Source organism: Micromys minutus (assembly GCF_963924665.1).
Source record: "Micromys minutus genome assembly, chromosome: X".
NCBI classification, from domain to species: Eukaryota; Metazoa; Chordata; class Mammalia; order Rodentia; family Muridae; genus Micromys; species Micromys minutus.
In genome coordinates, this window is record NC_137970.1 from 97,470,922 (window position 1) to 97,492,473 (window position 21,552).

General features: G+C 36.3%; 1 protein-coding gene across 1 annotated transcript; it reads right to left on the reverse strand.

The window, feature by feature from the left end:
* Positions 1–19,504: 19,504 nt before the first annotated feature.
* On the reverse strand, positions 19,505–20,917 carry LOC308416042 (DDB1- and CUL4-associated factor 12-like protein 2; the record flags this gene model as incomplete). Its single annotated transcript, XM_080911072.1, has 1 exon — positions 19,505–20,917. Exon 1 carries the CDS (start codon positions 20,912–20,914, stop codon positions 19,505–19,507), a length of 1,410 nt encoding a protein of 469 aa, XP_080767198.1. The 5' UTR covers positions 20,915–20,917.
* Between the last annotated feature and the right edge of the window lie 635 nt (positions 20,918–21,552).

Below are 21,552 nucleotides of genomic sequence, written 5' to 3' on the forward strand. Positions count from 1 at the left end.
GATATTCCTATTTGAAGATGATATGATATTATAATTAAGTGACCCTGAAACTCCACAAAGAAAACTCCTATAGCTGATAAACAACTTCAGCAACATGGCTGAATGTGAAATTAACTCAAACAAATCAGTGGCCTTCCATTACTCAAGGAGTAAAATGGCTGAAAAAGAAATTAGGAAAATGACACTCTTCACAATAGTCACAAATAATATAAAATACCACAGTTTGACTCTAAGAAAGCAAGGGAAAGATCTGTATGACCAGAACTTCAAGTCTCTGAAGAAAGAAACTGAAGATTTCAAAAGATGGAAAGATCCCCATGCTCACGGATTGGCAGAATTAATATAGTAAAAATGGCCTTCTTGCTGAAAGCAAGCTACAGACTCAATGCAACCCTCATCAAAATTCTAACTAAATTCTTCATAGAGTTAGGAATAGCAATTTCCAAATTCATTCGGATAAGCAAAAACCCAGGATATTGAAAACTATTCTCAACAGTAAAATAACTTCTATGGGAATCAACATCCCTGAGGTCATATTGTATTACAGAGCAATAGTAATAAAAACTGTATGGTACTGGTACAGAGAAAGGCAGGTAGATCAATGAAATAGAATTGAAGAACCAGAAATGAACCCACATACCTGTGACCACTCAATCTTTGACAAAGGAGGTAAAACCATCAGGTGAAACAAAGATCATTTTCAAAAAATGGTGGTGTTTTAACTGGTTGTTGGCATGTAGAAGATTGCAAATCAATCCATTCTGATCTCCTTGTAAAAGGCTGAAGTCCAAGTGGACCAAGAACCTCCACATACAACCAGATACAGATATTCTAAAACTAATAGAAGTGAAATTGAGGAAGAGTCTTGAAGATACCAAAACAGGGAAAATTTTCCTAAACAGAACACCAATGGTATACTCTCCAATATCAAAAATACACAAATGGGAGTTCATAAACTTGTAAAGCTTTTATAAGGCAAAGGACACTGCCAATAGGATAAAATAGCATCCAACAGATTGAGAAAATACCTTTATCAATGCTACATCTACTAAAGGACTAACTTCCAAGATATACAAAGAGCTCAAGACATTCGACGCTAGAGAATCAAATATTTCTATTTGAAAATGGGGAACAGAACTAAACAAGGAATTCTCAACAGAGGACTATCAAATGGCTGAAGAGCACATAAAAAATGTTCTACAACCTTACTCATCAGGGAAATAAAAATCAAAACAAGCTTGAGATTCCATCTCACACTAGTCAGAATGGCTAAGGTCAAAACCTCAGGTGACATCAGATGCTGTTGAGGATATGGAGAAAGAGGAACACTCCTCTATTATTGTTGGGATTGCAAGCTGGTACAATCAGTGTAGAAATAGTGTGAATGGTTCAGTCCTTAGAAGGCGAACAAAATACTCACAAGAGAAAACATAAAGACAAAGTGTAGAGAAGAGACTGAAGGAAAAGCCATCTAGAGACTGCCCCACCTGGGCATCTAAACCATATACAGCCACCAAACCCAAACAAAATTGCTGATACTAAGAAGTACATTCTAGCAGGAGCCTGATATATATATCTACTGAGAGGCTCTACTAGAGCCTAACAAATGCAGATGTGGATGCTCAGGGTCCCAAATGGAGGAGTTAGGGAATGGACTAAAAGAGCTGAAGGAGTTTGAAACACCAAAAGAAGAACAACAATATCAACCAACCAGATCCAGAGCTTCCAGTGACTAAATCAGCAACCAAAGTGTACACATGGAGGTACACATGGCTTCTGCTGTATATGTATCAAAGGATGGCATTATCTGTCATCGGTGGGAGGAGAGGCCTTTGATCCTGTGAAAGTTAGATTTCCCAGTGTAGGGGAATGGCAGGGCTGTGAGATGGGAGGGAGTGTGTGTTGCGGGGGAGTACCCTCATAGATTCATAGGGAGGGGAGATGGAGTAGGGAGGGTTCACAAAACTGGGAAAGTGGACAACATTTGAAATGTAGAAAAAGATTGTTCTCAAGAAAAGAAAACAAAAGAAAAAAATTTCAATGTTTTTTCAAAATCATATCCAAAAATACATAATCCTCTTGAGTAAATATTTTATAAAAATATACTTGTTTAAAATTGGTAGATGCAAAGTGTTTTGGTAAATTTGCAAATATCAACAAAGGGACAGACAAAACTAACAAAACAATGCTTCCTTAACATCTCTATTGAATTATAGTAGTTTTAAATTAATCTATTTTTTTCTGAGACTAATAACATAGTTAAATCATTTTCCCTTCTGTATTGTTGCAAATACTGACATATATCCCTCCTTGTTCTCTTTCAAATTCAAGGGCTTGTTTCACAGTAATATACCTAAAGGAAATACAGTTAAATAACTATATACCAATACTTTAAAATATTGTTTCTTAAAGCAATCAGTGAGGTAGAATAAAATACAAATAATTTGAATAAATTAAGAAAACCATTTATAGTCTCAATTTTTAATTCAATAAAGACATTGAAATCAATAAGCATAATCAAACAGAATGTGGAAGAGCAAAAACTTATGTCAAGTAAATATCAAGATACTCAGGTGCAGGTAATATTAAACATGAAAATATAAATGTACCCCTGAAAGAAATCTTTAATGAGTGATAAAACCCCCAAGAACTATAGTGTAGCATAATTTAAAAAATGTATTTGAAATTTAGGTCCATGTAAAAGAGAAGAGGAAAGAAAACATAGGGCACATATTTAATAAAATAATGGTTGAACATTTACTCAAAAGATATACACATTCAAATACTATCTCCCAAATAGTTTTTATCTTTAAAGGTTCATTGTGAGATACATTTAACTCAAACTGTCAAAAGTGGAAAGCAAAAAAAAATTCTAAAAACAGTGAGAGAAAAGTACCGGACACATTTAAAGGAACCTTCCATTAAACTAATGACAAGTTTTTAAGTAGAGACATTATTGCCCAGAAAAAAAATGGGTGACATTTTCAAATTCCTGAAGTTAAAAATAAACTGCCAGCTGCCAACCAGGAATGCTAAATCCAGCAATGACATACTTTAGACATGAATGATAAATAACATATTTCGAAGAGAAGCAAAAACTGAGGGAATTATCATTTGAATGGCCTTACAAAGGATATTTAAGCATTTGTACAAAGAGCAGAATGAAAGAGAGATAATTTCCACCTTTAAACTACATGAAACTATGAATTCTACCAATAGTGTAGTCTAAGATTATGAAAGTCAAATTAAAACTTATGAATAAAGAAATATTATCAAATTCAAGAAAGGGGGAGAAGTAATAAAACTACATACAAAAAATAGAAAAGTAACAAATGCTAAAAATAAGTATCACAAAACAATATGTAAATATATAAAACTTGCTGATTATATTATTTGAACACAATCAATGCAACAGAAGTTAGAATCAGAGGCAAATCCAAAGTGGGCAGAAGATTTTTGCCTTTCATAGGTAAGTTAAACTGTGACTCAGTAAATGCAAAAGGATAAATAGAAACCAACATTATTATAAATATGTTGTCAACCCCTCAAATTCTATTAGAATTACAGATACATATGAACACAGTGATATAAATACAAATATATAAATTAAACACTAAATCTGAATTTCTTGTCCAATACAAATTTAGTTGAGGATGCCAACATTCTATTAGCATTGATAGACAGATCACAGATAAAAAATAGTAAAGGACCATCAGAGTTTATCTCTATTGTACATTAATTTGGTGTTCTTTTATGACAGGGTTACCTCACTCAGGATAATATTTTTCAGTTCTATCCATTTGCCTAGGAATTTAATGAAGTCATTGGTCTTAATTAGCCCAGTAGTACTCAATTGTGTATATGTACCACAATTTATGTATCCATTCCTCTGTTGAAGTACATGTGGGTTCTTTCTAGTTTTTGGCTATTATGAATAAGGCTGCTATGAACATGGTGGAACATATGTTCTTGTTAGATGTTGGAGCATCTTTGGGGTATATGCTCAGAAGTGGAATAGCTGTGTCCACAAGTAGTACTCTGTCTAATTATCTGAGGAATTGCCAGACTGATTTCCAGAGTAGTTGTACCAGCTTACAATCCTACCTAGAGTGGAGAAATGTTCCTCTTTCTCCACATCCTTGCCAGCATCTGCTGTTACCTGACCCCAGTGAAGGTGCTAAAGAAAGGACTGAAGGAGCTGAAAGGAGTTGCAGACTTATGGGAAGAACAACATTACCAACCAACCAAAACCCCCATAACTCCCATGGGCTAAAACACCAATCACTGCACAAACATTGAGAGACTTATGGCTCCAATTGCATATGTAGCAGAAGATAGCAGTGTTTGGCATCAATGAGAAAAGAGACTTTTGGTCCAGTGAGGCCATGTTTTCCCAGTGTAGGGGAATGCCAAAGAGCTGAGGTGGAGAGGGTGATAGGGAGTGAGTGAGCACACCTTTGTGGAGATAAGTGGAGGAGGAGGCTGGAGGGGAGTGGGGTGGGGGAAGTGAATAACATTTCAAATGTAAATACAGAGTATCTTAAAATAGTCCTCAGCAGAAAAAAATAAAATAAAGTGGATCAAACCTCCAAAGTGTAAGACATATAAATGAAAATACTATAAGTATTTTTTGGAGTGAATTTACAGGTATCAGAATTGATTAGGATATTTTATATGATTTCAAATGTAAAACCAATAGAAATATATATTGATACACATGTCTGACTATATTAAATTATAAGTTTCTCTAGAGTAAAAAAAATAATATGTATAATACAGGGAAAAATTTCAGAAATGGAGGACATTAACAAATCTATTCATTTGACAAAAGATTAATATCCAGACTAACAAAAAAACTAAAAAAATTAAATGACAACCCAGTGGCCAAATAATTAAATTATAATTTGGTAAATGAGCTTGGTGTGCATTTCTTGAAATGGTAAAATACTAACAAGTAAATAAAAGAAAGTGTTGTATATCACTGTCAGAGAAATAAAAACTGCACACTCCAAAAAGGCATCATCTCACTCTAGTCAAAATTTATGTTATGAAAAATTTTAACATTAGCCAAAATTAAAGTGGATTCCCAGAAAAAAACACATTTATGCATGGTTATTTTAAATGCAAATTTGTATATCAGCTATGCAAAAATCAGAGAGCCATTCATTCACATACTCAGGAGTCCTATAAAAATTTGAGACCTACTTATTTGATTCAATTGGCCTTTTTCTGCTATCCTTCATCCCCTCTAGCATTATCACTCTTCCCACACTGTGTTTGAGGTTTTCTTGAAATGTTTAATCTTTTTTTAAACATTTTCAAATGTGTGATTTGTTTTTCTTTTTTTTAAACTTTATTTTATAAAGCAGAGATAAAAGAAAAAAATTTAAACATTTTTGCATAAATGTATACAAATACAATTGTGTCAGTGCTTGGCTTTTTTTTTTTCTTTTTTTTAAGATTTGATACTCTGCATTAAGGTCTTCCTATTTACAATGAGCAAAAAGTACATGTAAAACAGGGTGTAACCCGGAATTAGTCAACGTGTTCTTGGTGTGTAAGGATTGAGCATGACGTTTGGTTTTTTGTTGTTGTTGTTGTTTGTTGTTTTGTTTTGTTTTGTTTTTTTCTTGGACTTCACACTATCTGTGAGTTGTTTCTGGGGGAGTGCAAGCCTCTGGGGTTAGCATCCCACTATCAGTGACTGAATATTATGTCTGTTCTTTTGTGACTGGGTTATCTCACTCAGGATGATATTCTCTAGATGCAGCCATTTTCTTAAGAATTTGGTTAAGTCATTATTTCTGGTGGCTGAGTAGTATTCCATTGTGTAAATGTACCAGAATTTTTGTATCCATTCATCTACTGAAGGACATCTGGGTTCTTTCCAGCTTCTGGCTATTGTAAATAGAGCTGGTATGAACATTGTGGTGCATGAAATGTTTAATCTTTCAGTGGTTTGCCCAGTTCAATTTTGATGTGATAGGGTGTTTGTTTGTTTTTATCTTATTTATATTTTATTTTGTTATGTTTTATTGTTATCACTTAGAAATCTATTTTATGGGGAGGGTTTTTTCATTGGAAATAAATTTTTCTCTCATTCAATAATTGTGACCAGTCTCCTCTCCCTTTAATCCTTCCAGCTTCCACCACCCCTCTCCCACAGATTGTTTTATAATGAGACAAGAAGAGAATGTGGATGTAGAAGAGAAGGGAAGGACTGAGGGACAGGGAGGAGGAAAGGGAAGGGACACTGTAATCAGGATATATTGTATGAGAAAAGAATCCATTTTCAACAAAAGAGGAAAATATACTGGTTATGCAGAATAGTATGTCAGTTTCAAGATATTAAAAGGAGAACGACTAAAATGTAGAACCATATCATCTCTGTGTGTGCTTCCCAAAGAAAAGAACACTTATCTAAGATGTACTTAAGAACCCAACATTATACTTCTTGTACAAGTTCACACCAGTTAAAATATCCTGATGAGAGATGTAGACACAAAGTCACAGCTTTAATAAAGAAGCTATTTGTACTAATGCATTTCTAATTTCAGTGCCTACATATTCATTATTACATCTATATAGTTATATTTTATAATCTTCTTATAATTTTGAATTTTATAAGGATGATTATTTTGCATATTTTGAGTTAAATATTAACAACCACAACTCTAGAAAAGATAATTTTGTATTTTCATGACATAAATAGAATTTACTTTTATTTTTTGATCATACTATGTAGGACAAATTATTATGTTGAATGAAAATTGTACCTCTTTTAATCTTAGGAGGAATGAAGTCCGTTTCTTACACTTTTGTATCAAAGTAAGTGTAGGCCAGTCAGGATATAAAAGATCCTAATTCTCCATCTTTCTTAAAATGTATCACAGTGGGTATAGGATTCTGGATTGATAAATCTTGCTTTTGTTTTAATCTTGTGATACATAGTAGACTATTTTCTTGTGGTCTTCACGCTTTATCTGAGAAACTGACTATTAAATTACTTTCCATTGCAGATAATAAAGATTTTTTTTGTTCTTTCAAGATGTGTTTCCATTGCTTTAATGTTTAGAGTTTAATTATGATACTATCATGCTGTTCATTTCTTTGTATTTCTCTTGAGTAGAATTCACTGAGACTTTTCCCAATTTTGACATATTTTTAAGTATGAATTTTGGTTTTACACACAAATAAGACTTGACTAAAATGAACATCAGCATTTCTATTTTATAATTATAGTTTCATGATACTTTATATCTATTTGCTCAGTGTTTTCTAAATATTAAACTTCTCATTTACAATTTATCTCTATTTCTGTGTTATTCCGATTATGCCATTGAAATCATCAACTTAACTCTTTGGTTTTTTTTTTTTTTGTTTGTTTGTTTCAGTTTTGTATTTCTCACTTGTGAAACTTCCATTTGTTCCATTAAATATTCCTGTTTTGTTGTGATTTTCTGTTGTTTACTGGGATTGCTCCTTTATTGATCTGTTTTAAAGATATTAAAGTTGCTCAAATAATCATATTTCATAGCATCTTTAGACTTTTTATTTTAAAACACTAATACTATTTTTATCTTTTTGTTTCTATCTATTGGTTTTAGCTTTTTATTAGATTTGAAACAATATCACTTCTTGAGAGAAATAATTTTATTTGAGTTTATATTTAATATTTTCAAATCCCCACATGTGTATAATGTATCCTGATGATATACATTCTTCACTCCCCTCACCAACTCTCCTCAGGATCCTGCCATTCAACTCAATTAGTGCTACATATGTACAATTGGGTCCAGGGTCATCCATTACAATATACAGAAATTACCAATGGCCACACTCCTGAAGAGACGTGACCTTCATTACCCCTATTATTTTAATTTCATTGAGACTTTTACATGTAAATATATATATATAATTCTATGTTTATAACATATTTATGTCATTTATATTATTTTCACCTCTATCTCAACCCCTCTAACTCCTCCAGGGATTCTCAAATGTTAGGGCTAAAGGGACATGTCACCATACCTGATTTACATTTTAACAGTTTAATAATTTGATATTCCATCCCTTTCCTTTCTCCTCCTCTTTCCATGCTCCACACCCAATTCAAGAAACTCAAAAATACAGTATTCTAAGATTTCACTGGGATACAAATAGACTTGACTTTCTTTAATTCAATCTAATAAGCCTTATTATAATGTAGAAAGATCTAAGATGTAATATCCTCATTTGGATTTTTCTAGTAAAATAATAAATTTTACTAGTAAAAATTTCATAATGGTAAAACACAATTAGAAAAAGTCTTTCTGATGTTAATGATGTAAATACTTGTTCTTAGTTTTTAACATTACAAAATAAATTCATTTTCAATTAAAATATACTATTCACCTTCTTTTCTTTCTTCCTACCCTTTCCATGTGGTCCCCATATTAAAGTTTTCTCTTTTTTAATCATTGTTGTTACACAACACGTATATACACACACTTACACATGAATAAATTCATAAGTACAACTTGTATAGTCTGTTCATTATTGCCTTCATGTATGTATTAGATAATTGGGGGACTCATGCAAGGAAAAACTAATTCTCTATGACTTGGTACTTGTTAATTCCCAGTAGATGTTGAAAATATTGGGTGAGGACATTTGAGATTTCCTACATCTACATTGAGATGATGACTATTTAGAGAATTGTTCAAATCTTGTTTGGGCTTCCACATGGTTGGGATTTCATAAATATATCTTCTTTGTGATACCTAGGAGGAACAATATCACAACATTCTTTATGTCTTTCTGGAGTATACCATAGCAGTATTTATTTCTCCTTCTTCCCTATCCTTCTGTATTGTCTTCCCTCCCTATTTTTCCATTTCACTTCATATTACTTGTGTCTTGCTATTCCATTCACTAGAGCACTTCTTCCACCAAGTATTTATATTTTCCTAGCTTGTATACTTACTCGGAGTGATTTTTTTTTTCTTACCTCCTCTCAAAAGAAAAAGTTTTATTTTTCTTTTCTAGCACATGTCTTTGGGGCCTTCATTACCATTTATCCACCTTTGAGAACATATAGATAATAAAACAATTTGTGACTTGGAAGACTGTCATTGAGAAACAGGATAGCAATTTATGTCCTTTTTCATTCTCTTGATCCTGTTTTAGAGGTCTTTACCTATGGAGATATTTTTTAAATTTATTCCACACCACTTTTCCATCCATATACTCACTGAACATATCTACACTAGGTGTCTGCTCTATTGAAAACACTCTATAGTTTCAGATATTATAAGTTTCATGCAAGGAACTCATTTTAACATTCTCTTACTAACCTTCTTGTTAGGAGGGTTATTATTTAATGTGATATAATGGTTATATCCCATCATGATATAAGAAAAATAAGATAAAACATGAAAATAAGTACAGAGATCGATTTGTTGTTAAAGTACCTGTCTTGTAAAATTAAGGACAGGGATATGATTCCCAAAACATACATAAGTACCAAGTATGGAGGCCAGCCTATAACTACAGTCTTGGGAAGCACAGGCAAGCCACCATAGGGCATTCTAGTTACTAAGACTATTATGATTCATGTTTGTTTTGACTAAAATAACCTAGCTCAATGAACAATGTAGAAAAGACATCAATAATCATTTCTGACTAATACCATCCCCAGGACTCCATACAGAAAATTAAAATTTTTATACTAATATAATAAAAAAATTGGAAGAACAACATTATCAACCAAACAAACCCTCCAGAAATCCCAGGGTGTAAAACCCCAACCGATGAGCACGCATGAAGAGACCCATGGTTCCAGTTGTATATATGTAGTGGAGGATAACAGTGTCTGGCATCAATATGAGAAGTGGCCTTTGGTCCAGTGAAGACTCATTTTCCCAGTGTAGGGGAATGCCTTGGCACTGAGGTGGAGAGGGTGGTTGGGAGAGGGAGCACCTTCATGGAAACAAGTGGAGAGTGGCGGAATGGGAGGGAAAGGGAATAACATTTGAAATACAAATACAGATAATATCCAATAAAATTTAAAAAGAAAACAAATAACCAAGACAAGTTGTCACTTTGGTCAATGAATAAATTAATATTTTCCACAGTTCTTTCTACCATTAATGAACAAAGGTAACCTTCAGGTCCATTAATGCAGCCTGTTAATACTTGTTTTGCTTCTTCATGAGATTTACATTTTGTTAGTTTACATTTTCTAAATGTGGTCTGATTGCTAATAAATAAGAAAAGTCAAATGGCCCATGGGGTTCAAAGCAAAATATATGCAACAATATCGAGTGTTGGTGAAGATATGAAACAAAAGTTTATGTATCATTGGTGTGAATAAAAAACACTTTCTACATATTATGTTAAATTGTTTTAGATGGAGACCTCAGCACACAACAGCTTAAGACATCAAGTGAGAGATAGGGTTGCCATCCCACAGTCAAAACTCTGACCCCTATTTTTTCCTGTCTGAAAGAACTCCAAGGATGAAAATGGAGAAGAGCCTGAGGAAAAGGAGGACCAGAGGCAGGCCCAAAGTAAAATCTAGCTCAAGGAGAGGTTCTAAGGCCTGACACTATTACTGAGGCTATGGAGTGCTCACAAAAAGGGACATATCATGACTACACTATAAAATACCCAACAAGAGTACGATATTTACACACAACAAATGGAAATAATATTTATACAAAACCAATAGATAGAAGCTGCTTAACCCAGTGGTTGAATTAGGAAAAAGCTGGAAGAAGCAGGAGAACCAGCAGTCTAAATTAGCATAGAAACAGAGAGTTCTCAGACACTGGATCATCAACCAGGCAGTATAAAGCAGCTAATATGAATTCCCCAACACATATACAATAAAAGGACTGCCAAGTCTGGGTTCAGTCAGTGAAGATGCACCTAATACCCAAGAGACTGGAGGCCCCAGCGAGTGGAAAGGTCTGGTGAGGTGGGGGGGGGGTCAGGCGCTGGGGACATCTTCATTGAGACACCAGATGAGGGTGGGGAGGAGGTACGGGATGTGGAACAGTCAGATGGTGGACCAGGAGGGGGATAAAATCTGGTGTCTAAAAAAAATTAAATAAAATTTAAAAAAACAAACAAAATACGTGTCCCAGTATTATCAGAGTATCCAAAGGCCTTCACTGTTCTCATTTGGAAATTCTGGTAGAAAAATTGAATCCCAGGTTAGTTTGCAGTACAGAAAGAATTCATTTACTAGAGTTTTGTAAAATGTATTTTCTTAAGCAAGGTATCACTAGTGGCACTTTCCTTTAATCCCAGTACTTGGGAGATAGAAGCTGGAGGATATCATGAGTTTGAAGCCAGCGTGGTCATTAGAGGGAGTGGCAGGATAGCCACAATTACATACAGAGACTGTCTCAGTTAGGGGCTAGGAAGTTTCTGTATTCTAGCTATCTATGTCCAAGGAGACTGTTCTCAGATTCCAGCCATGCTATCATGCTGTCTTTAGAGACATCAAGAGACTTTCTCTTCTCAGATTGGTTTGTCTTCATAAGGTATGTACTCACTGATAAGCTGATATTAGCCCCCAAAAGCTCTGAATACCCAAGCAACAATTCTCAGACCTTATGAAGCTCAAAAAGATGGAAGGCCAGAATGTGGATGCCTCAGTCCTGCTTATAAGAGAAAACAAAACACTTATGGAAGGAAATAATAAGACATCTGGGGGAACAGGGATTGAAGAAAAGATCATTCAGAGACTGTCTTACCTGTGGATCCACCCCATATGCAGCCAACAAATCCAAGCACTATTGCTGATGCCAAGGAGTGCTTACTGGCGGGAACTTGATATAGATGTCTCATCAAAGGCTCTGCCTGAGTCATAAACTTGAGGATCCTTGCAGCTAACCATACAACTGAACAAGGGGACCCCAATGAAAGTGTTAGGGAAAGAACTGAAGGGACTGAAAAGGTTTGCAACCCCATTGAAAAAATATTATCAACCAACTCCACAAATCATTGAGCACACATGGAGAGAACCATGGCTACATTTGTATATGTAGCAGAGGATAGCATTGTCTGGCATCAATAGGAGAAGATGCCTTTGGTCCACTGAAGGAGTGTTTTTCCAGTGTAGGGGAATATCAAGGCAATGAGGTGGAGAAGGTGATTGGGAGTGGGAGCACCTTCGTGGAAGTAAGTTGAGGGGGGAGGGGGATGGCAGTGAGGGGGAAAGGGGATAACTTTTGAAGTGTGAATGCAGAGAATCTCCAATAGAATAATAATAATAATAAAAAGAAGAACGTAGCAATCAAAGTATGAGAAACATTCAGAACACCCTATAGACTAAATAAGAAATCCATCTTGTCACACGATAATCAAAACACTAAGTTACAGAACAAGTAATGAATATTAAAAACATCAAAGGAAAAACCAAACAACATGTAAAAGCAGACATATTAGCATAACGACTGACATTTGAATGGAAACTCTAAAAGCCAGAAGGGTCAGGATAAATGTTCTAGGAACTTAAAAAGACCACAGGTGCCAGACTACAGTATAGACTGCAATATGCTGAAAGCCTATTGATCAAGTAGTTAAAGAAAATAAGATACTTAATGATAAAATCAAATTTAAACAGTATTGATCAATAAATTCATCTCTATATAAGGAACTGTGAAAAAAAAAAAAAAAACAATTCCAACCTAAAGATGTCAAGTGCTCCCAAGAAAATGCAGATAATAGATAACTCAGACCAGCAAATCAATAGAGGAAACACACACATACACACACACACACACACACACACACACACACACACACACACAGATACACACACAGACATTGAGAGGGGAAATAACCAAGGTATCAGCAAAAATATTTTATCATCTGTATCTCATAATTTTCACTATTTGATAAATAGTAAAAATCAAATTTTGGAAATGCAAAAGTTAAAATAGAGGTTAGGTAGTTTTAAAACACAGAAATTTAGATTTTCAAACATGAATTTAGAAAATCTAAGGCCACGACTGTAATTACTCCTTCATGATACTTTTTTCCTACATATTCTGAAAAGCAGGAATTATATATTATGCTAGAAATTAAAAAATAACATAAGACAAGCTATGTGTTATGTACTTCTCATAAGCTCAAAATGTTGGAAGCCATTATTGCGTAATCATTCATCAAGCCCTTGCCTCTTTATATTATTTTGTTTGCAACAACTGAGTTTCATAGGTTCTTAAAGAATGATTAAGCAAACATATATACCACTTATTATCATGAGTGGAATGTAAGTACATAATTGTGTTTAATGGTACATTTTAGAATGATATCAGTGTAGTTTATGTAAATATTTAAAATATCCAAAAGCAACATATGTTTCATATATACATATATAATACATTATACATTATATATTCAGTATTGCACATTGAATATTGAATATTGCATATTACACATGGTGTATTAAATATTACATACTACACATTAAGCATTACATATTACACATTACACATTACACATTAATCATTACAAACACACACATATATTTATATTTTTCTATATAGAATTATACACATATATTTGTCAGAGGCTTTCAAGAGACAGCTGGGAACTGTACTGTTAAGTTACTAGTGTGAAACATGGTCATTCATTAAAATAAGCATTAGGCTACATGATCTTTAATAGTCTCTACCTATCAATATATTTTAAGCAGTCACTAATAGTATTCTTGGCTGTATGCTCTATCAACTCACACTTACCAGTGAGACATGAACGAATTCCCATATTATTATTTTTGTTGTCTATAGGAAGTTACCTTTGGAAAAAGTACACTGGCAATGCAGACACTTGATTTCTGTAATGCAATATATTCCTTGGCCTTGATGATTAACATTTAAAATACCAGTTTACTTTTTTAAATCTAAAAATAAATCTCACATTGTTGATGCAAAATACCTGTGTTTGTTACAGTTTTTAAGCTTTGAATCTTTTAATGTATTCATATCTCAAAGATCAGAGGTGCCAAGTTATCATTCATCACTCAGTTGCCAGTTTAGCAAATTGGAAAAATACAGTAACAAATGCTGAAGGTGACTGCAGTGCTCTGCCATTACTTTGACTTGTGTTTTTTTCATTTTGAGACTGGGTGAGTTACCCACAGAGAATTATAAAGTAATACAGAGAAGACTCAAGATTTTAATAAGACATTACCTTGAGTTCTTTTACACTGGAGATAGACTATCTTTATCTGGATTCATATGCTTATATATGAGAACATTCACAAAGACAAAGAGTCCAATAAATAGGAATAATAAAATTGCTATGTGGGTGAAGAAAGAAGCCTGTTTATTTTATTTCATAAAGTCTCTCTCTCTCTCTCTCTCTCTCTCTCTCTCTCTCTCTCTCTCTCTCTCTCTCTCTCTCTCTCTCTCTTTCCTTATCTCCCTCCCTCTCTCCTTCCCTTCTTCAAGTTGGTAGTTATAATGCAATATCTTCTTTTCCTATATCCTATGTCAGAAGTATGTATGTCCTTATTTTGCAGCCACATTTAGGCTGAGTGTATACAAATCTCACAGTGTTCATCCTAAATTGGTTTGATTGAGCCGTTTAGAAGAGAATGTGAAAATTATGATACTGCCTGTAGAAGTTAGGCCTTTGTTCATCCTCCCAGCCCCAGAAATAAGGCTCAGAATCAAAATGTATTTATAATATTTTGGCCATATAGCTAGGTTCTACTCTGAATAAATTATAACTTACATAACCCAACTATGTAAACATAGATTTTCCCAAGTGACTGGATACCTGTGTTTAGGTACCAAGCTTCTGTTTCCTCACATCTTACAGGGCTGATCTTTGGCCTGACACTATCCTAGAATTCTTTCTCTGGGATGTCCCACCTCTCATTTCTTGCCAAAGCCATAGGCTATAGACTTTTAGTTGTCAGGTCATGAAGCCATATAACACACAAATATTCTCTCTACAACTTCCAGATACCTCGGGGGTGGGGGGATAGTGTTCTATAATCAATCAGATTTACTTACCTATCTTCAGAGAAACTATGAAGCTGGCCAATCACAGCTGCAATTGTTCTTACAAAAAGTCTCCATGAACTTTCATACTACATTGAGTTGAATAATTTTATCTTTATCCTATTACACCTCCTTGTTGATTTTTTCACCATAGATCAATTTCCTTCATCTTTTCTCCTTTCCTATGCAAGCCAGGATTTAGAAAACTGTCTTCATTGATTTTCCTTTTCTGTATTCTAAAGAAATGCATAACAGTATTTCATAAATATATGATGTATATAACAAAAATCCATAGTCTCCTATAAAGAAACATGCTATTGATACTATTACACATATTATTGTGCTTACTGTATGATTATTCTTTTTTCCATTTTCAAAGAGACATTTGATTATTATAAGTGGTTTTTTTGTTTGCATGTCACTAATTTTGCCTAGCAATATCATTAAGTACAATTTAAACTTCAAAGCACACCAAAAATTGCTTCAGTATTTTATCAACTATATGATATTCTTCATATAAAAGAGAGACTAACTAGCCAAGTAAACATATACAATTTGTTAATGGTTCTTGATTCTTCATAAAGCACACCTGCTTGCAACTCTGGAAGTACAGCGTTGAACATTTGGAAAAAAATGTCTATGAAAGTTGGCTGCTATCATAATGGTCTTATAACTGCATCACAGGTTTGTGTTCATATTTCTCAGTTTTACCTGTCAGAGACACTGTTTTTGGTTTTTAGTACACGGTCACAATTTTTTATGATAATTGCCTTATGCCTTACTATGGTGCTAACATGGAGTTTTCCAATAAAAACACTTTAAATTAGCATTCTTTTTTTTTATAGTACGGAATAGAGTTTATTCAGGTCATGGGAGAGTTAAGAGGGTGGTAGAGACAGAGAGAGAGAGAGAAGTAGAGGAGTAGAGGCCGGCCATGAGCACATGGGAGAGAGGGGGGAAGGGAAAGGGGAGAGCAAGGCTGCAAGAGCACAAGGGCAAGAGAGGCCAAGGGAGAGAGGAGGGGTCAAGCAGCTCCTTTTATAGTTTAAATTAGCATTCTTAAAAGATTCTAAGGAAACAGGAAAAAGAAATTTTATCACAATAGATTTTTGACTTAATAATTAAAAACTAAATTCTATCATGATATATATATATATGTGTGTGTGTGTGTGTGTGTGTGTGTGTGTGTGTGTGTGTGTGTATTTATGTGGAGAGAGAGAGAGAGAGAGAGAGAGAGAGAGAGAGAGAGAGAGAGAGAGAGAGAGAGAGAGGAAACTGTCTGATATATTCCATTCCTTTAACTATTTTCTTTTGACTTTAGCATCTTATTCACATAACTTTAAAATGCCCTCATTGTACATATTAATCACACACCTTCCCCTGACCTATCTTGCTGCTTCCCAGAGATGGATATGCTTTCATTAAAGACTAACTTTATTTTTAACCGGTACCATTTTCTTTCAATGTGCTGACAGATTATGTTTAATGTTTTTCATTATAAATCAAGTTATAAGTTTATTTTATTTATAAGTAAAGTAATAATTCTGAGTAAATTAGCCTTTTCTATAATAGCTCATTTGTTCTTACAGCTGTGAAAAATAGCGGTATTGTGGCATTGAAGTTTGAAATTAATATAGGTTAATCACCTGAATGTGTGTGAAACAAGGGAAAGGAAGGGAGATCAGAACAGATGATGAGGTAATGGTCCAACTCTGAAGCTGCTATAATTTTTTATGTTTTCAAAGATGTTGGCATTGTGAGGACTGAGTATAATACTCACTTCTAGAATTAGTTGACTAAGAAATACTGATGCTAAAGCCTTGCTTTGAGACTATGTCTAACTTTACATTCTTCAAGGATGTACGGTATCAGCTCTGGCACAATCTGAGCCATCCTGAGGAATATGGATTAGTATCTAGAAAGTTTAACTAGAAAGCAAGCTCTACTTTAAAACTGTGATCAAGACACAAATTATGATATCACTATTGACAAAATATCTTTTCAAGGTCATGATGGATGTCATAACAGGGCACTTACATGTTTCTCACATGGTTTTCATCCTAATTACTTCCTACCATCCTTCCTAGACGCTTGTGTTGTTTTACTCTAAACATAATAGATTACCAAAATTCCACAGTACTCTCTGCCTAACCCTGACAAATCACACCTTATTTTTAGAGTCACTTCTTCTCTGGATATATTATCCCAATATATGTCTCAAATCCAATATTCTTAACTTAATTTCTCAGCATTCATTTGTGTGTCCTATGCTAATTTCTCTATATTTACCTATTGCCACAAATTTTGTATCCAAGGCTGAGCTTCAAAATTGACCATTTTAGTTTATTCACCTCCAAATAAAACAGTAAATATTATTTGTCAATTTAATTCCCCCTCATATACCATCTCAGTACCATCTAATGAATTTTAAATAACTGAAATAATGGTATAATAAACCAGGAAACTCAAATAATCTCAGGTCCTCTTGTGTTACTCAATTCCATGTATGCAAGCTTAAGCTTTTCTTTGATAGTACTTATATTGCTTCTCCTTACTTCCTCGTGTTCCATATCTTTGTAAACATTGTGGAGGTCTGCCGTGACATTTTCCACAGTTTATCATCAAATTCTCAAATCCACCAGTTCTTAATACAAATATGGCTAACTTAATGAGATTTGTGGTTACAGCAGATCTCCACAGGTAAATCATCATCAAAAGGCGATTTACCCAGAAATATAATTTATAGTAATTAATTTGTACATATTTTTGACAAGTCAAAATATATAGCAGCTAAATACTTACCACATCAACAATGTTTACTAAACAGTACAACATTCCAACCACATAATCTGATAATATACAACAAAAAACAAATTAATCATATCTGTATGGATATCTGTATTGTCTTTTTAAACAAAAGTCTATACATATCTAGAGTTCATTCTATCATTTATATATTAATCACTTATACACAGGTATCCTTGGGAATGCAAAAAATCTCTCTAAGTGGTGCACAAACACAAATAGTATTATTTTTCTAAACCATGGCCAGCAGCCAGGAATCCAGAACTTAGAGACCTTTCACTTACATTTCTTTTTAAAACATTGTCCATGTGTATGTTTGCAAGTCTGTCTGTCATACATGCTCAAGGGTCCGCATGGGCCTGAAGAAGGTGCCAGATGTCCTGGAGCTGAAGTTAAAGGCAGTTATAAATTTTCAGATAAGGATGCTTGTAACAGAACTCAGCAACCGGGAAGGCCAGACCAGACTGAGCTCTTAAGCCTGAGCTATTTATTATCTCTATGTCCTGTATCATTTATCTTTTAATCTACAAATGTTTTTAAAGCAAGTGTGTGCAAAATTAAGTGTGCATAGCTGAAGCCAAGTCTCCTCTCCTAGAAAATTTTGGTTTTGATAAATACATTTGTAGAAGTACAAGTAAATACAAAAGTACATTTATTCATTTTAAAACTTAGTTTAATTACTATGATGCTGAACACATGTTTATTTTATTTTTTACAATACAGAACATACTCAAAAGTGATCCATATAAACTAATTATGTATGTACCCAGTACAAGAATCAACTGCACCCACTCTGACCAATGCAAACGGCTAACTGGACTGTCTTTCTTGAATGTTAAGGAGACTTTAATTTCCCAAATACCTTTCTAGTTACCCTGAAAGTTTATGTCAGATTTCTGTAGCTTCTAATATCTTTAATATGAATGATTTTCAGGAAAGCAGGCCATACAACAATGCTTTTACAAAGAAGACTGTAGAGCTAAGCGTGGTTATGCTCGGAAATTTCTGAATTAAAATTTTGTTGAATAGTAGTATGAACAATATTGCATAATTCTGTAAATAAGATCATACATCTTAAATCATTTTATACTCTGACATTGTTCAAGGCCATTACTGAGTTTTCTTACTTTCAAATGAGAGATACTCCAAACAGCAATTATCTAAAACTTGAAGTATAGTTTTTATAATTTTGATTAGAGCTTTAAAAGCATTTTCTGAGATTAGCCTCTGCAAACATTTTAAAACATCTTTTCTCAAAATGTCATGTCCATGGGATACTTAAAGGATTTGAACAAATTATTGAAATGCTAGTAAAACTCTAGTGCTAAATTGCACTGAAAGCAATGACTGCATTCACGTAAAGAAAGAAAATGCATAAAGTACTGTGAAAAAAAATAAGATTAAGACTCTTTTTGTATGATACAGCAAAACTGTAGTGCTCTGAGAAAAAGTGCCAAAGTTAAACCAAGTTTTGGTTGCCAAGAGGATCTAGGAATCTCTCTCCCCCTCCCTCTCTCTCTTTTCCTTCTCTCTGTGGTTGGGTAATGGAAAGTTGAGCCATTTCCACTCCGAAAATAAATGACACAATCAGGTGTGTGCTTACCCACATCACACAAAAGCACATATGCAAAGAATGTTAGCCTGAACTTAAAGATAAATAATCTACACACTTTCTAAAGAGCACAGAGCCTTTAGCTCCACAGGCCTGCATAGTTGCCATGGAGGCCTGAAGGGAGTGGTCCCCCACCCACGAAGAGCTTCATCTCAGGCCAGTTGTAGCAGTGAGTGTAGAGTGCATTTGGGAATTCCTCAGTACCACCAAAGTAGTTCACCCAGAGTTCATCTTGGTTGAGCCAGCCTCTGCCACAAGTGAGTTTGAGCTTCCTCCCTGTGCGCCCAAGAAAAGAGTCTGGGCTGGCTGAGGCCCTTTCTTCCACGAACTTCTGGGCACGAATGTCATAGAAGAGCAGAGAGCCATGTCCAGTGCCCACAGTGATGATGTGCTGGTAGAAACTCAGAGAACGCACACCAGTGCCTCCCTCTCGGGAACACAATGGCTTGATGTTCTGCTGGCGTTGTCTTGGATCCAGGAAGGAAACATGAGACTGGGAACCCACGGCATAGAGGGAAAACTCATCACAGTAGGTGAGACACACGTTCTCACGGCAGTAGGGCAGCCTCAGGGACAGCAGCCTGGACAGGGAGCTCCGGGCTTTCCACAGGTGGAAGTAGCCATCCAGGGACACAGCTCCCAGCTCCTGGTTTCTACCACTGAATGCAAGGGCTCGCACTTTGCGGTTACCTGGGTTAGTAGTTGCCCTTGGGATGGCCTCCATGTCCCTTGGACGAATGTGTGAATACCGTGGAATTCCTGAATTATTGTGCCAGGGGATGCCACCATTGAACATGTCAGGATCCACCCGCCAAAGTGCCACGGTGCCATCACGGGAGCCACTCACAGCCACAGTGTCACTCATCCATGCGATGGCGAAGATCCAGTCCCTGTGACCTTGGCGGTCACCTAAACACACAGGGTCTAGGGTGGGTAGTTGGTAGACAGCTAGACTGTTGGGGTTTTCACCTCCTGTAGCCAGGAGGGTCTTGGAGGGATTCAGCTGGATGGCGTGAATGCCACAAGTGGGTTGGTCTCGGGTTTGACCAGGCCCTCTGTCTCGCATTAGAGGAATGCGAGTGATCTGGCCAGTCTGGACATCAACCACGAAGAGTGTGTTGCACTTGGTGCCACACACCACATGCCTGGCATTGAGCCACTGGGATGCGAACACCTTATTGAGGGGACCTAGGTCCAGCTGGCGCTCCCTCAGCAACTCAGGCAGCCTTAGGACCCCGTAGCTGCGTAGGTCGCCCTCAAAGCCCGCGAGCCCCGGGTGGCCATCAGAACCCAGTGCTCGGCCCTTCAGGTAGTGCACCAAGGAGCGGCGAGCCACGGGCCGCCGCCGCCTCTTGGCCAGCAGCAATGGCCCATCCGCTTGGCCCGTCCCCACCGCCGCAGCCGCCCGCCCAGGCGACGAAGAAGTCCCAGCGCCCTGCTCAACCTCTGAGGCTTTCCGCTTCCTGCTACCTGTTTGCTGAGGGGCCATGGTGGGCGGCCGGCGGGCTGCAGAGGCGGCGGCGGCTCGGCGGAGGCGCGTGGCACCCGTGTTGGCCGTGGTGGCGGTGGGGGTGGCTGTGTCTCCAAAACAGCAGAGGGATGGCACTGCGTCCCAGGGGCCAGAAGGCTGAGTGATCCCCAGGGCGCCGAGTGTCCTGGGTCCTGGGTACTTTGGTGGCCAAAGAGGCAAAGGTGGCAGCGTGGCTCTGCTAGAACTGTGCGCTTGGAAGAAGCTGGGTTCAGGCTGATCTGATCACGGCTTTGACTGTGGTAGCAGTGCCTGGGACTTGGCCAAGGGCGGGAAGTGCTGCCGTCTGGGAGGTGGTGAAGTCAGTATGGGTCTAGAGAGTAAGCAGAGACCTGAGGTTGAGAGGCGGAGAGTGGGAGGGGCTGTTGGCTGTGGGGTGCTGGGTAGCACAATCCAGTTCTAAGTGGGGGTTGGGAAGAAGCAGAGGGGATGGGCGCAGAGGAAGGCTGTGTGGAAACTCTGGGGAGATTCCTAGAGGGCTGAGCTCCAGTTAGCTCAGTCGCTAACACAAGTTTTTTTTTTTTTTTTCTTCTTTCATCAGCCTCACAACAGCTCCTAACTAGCCTTAAAATCAAAACCTAAAACGCAGGGGATCAAAA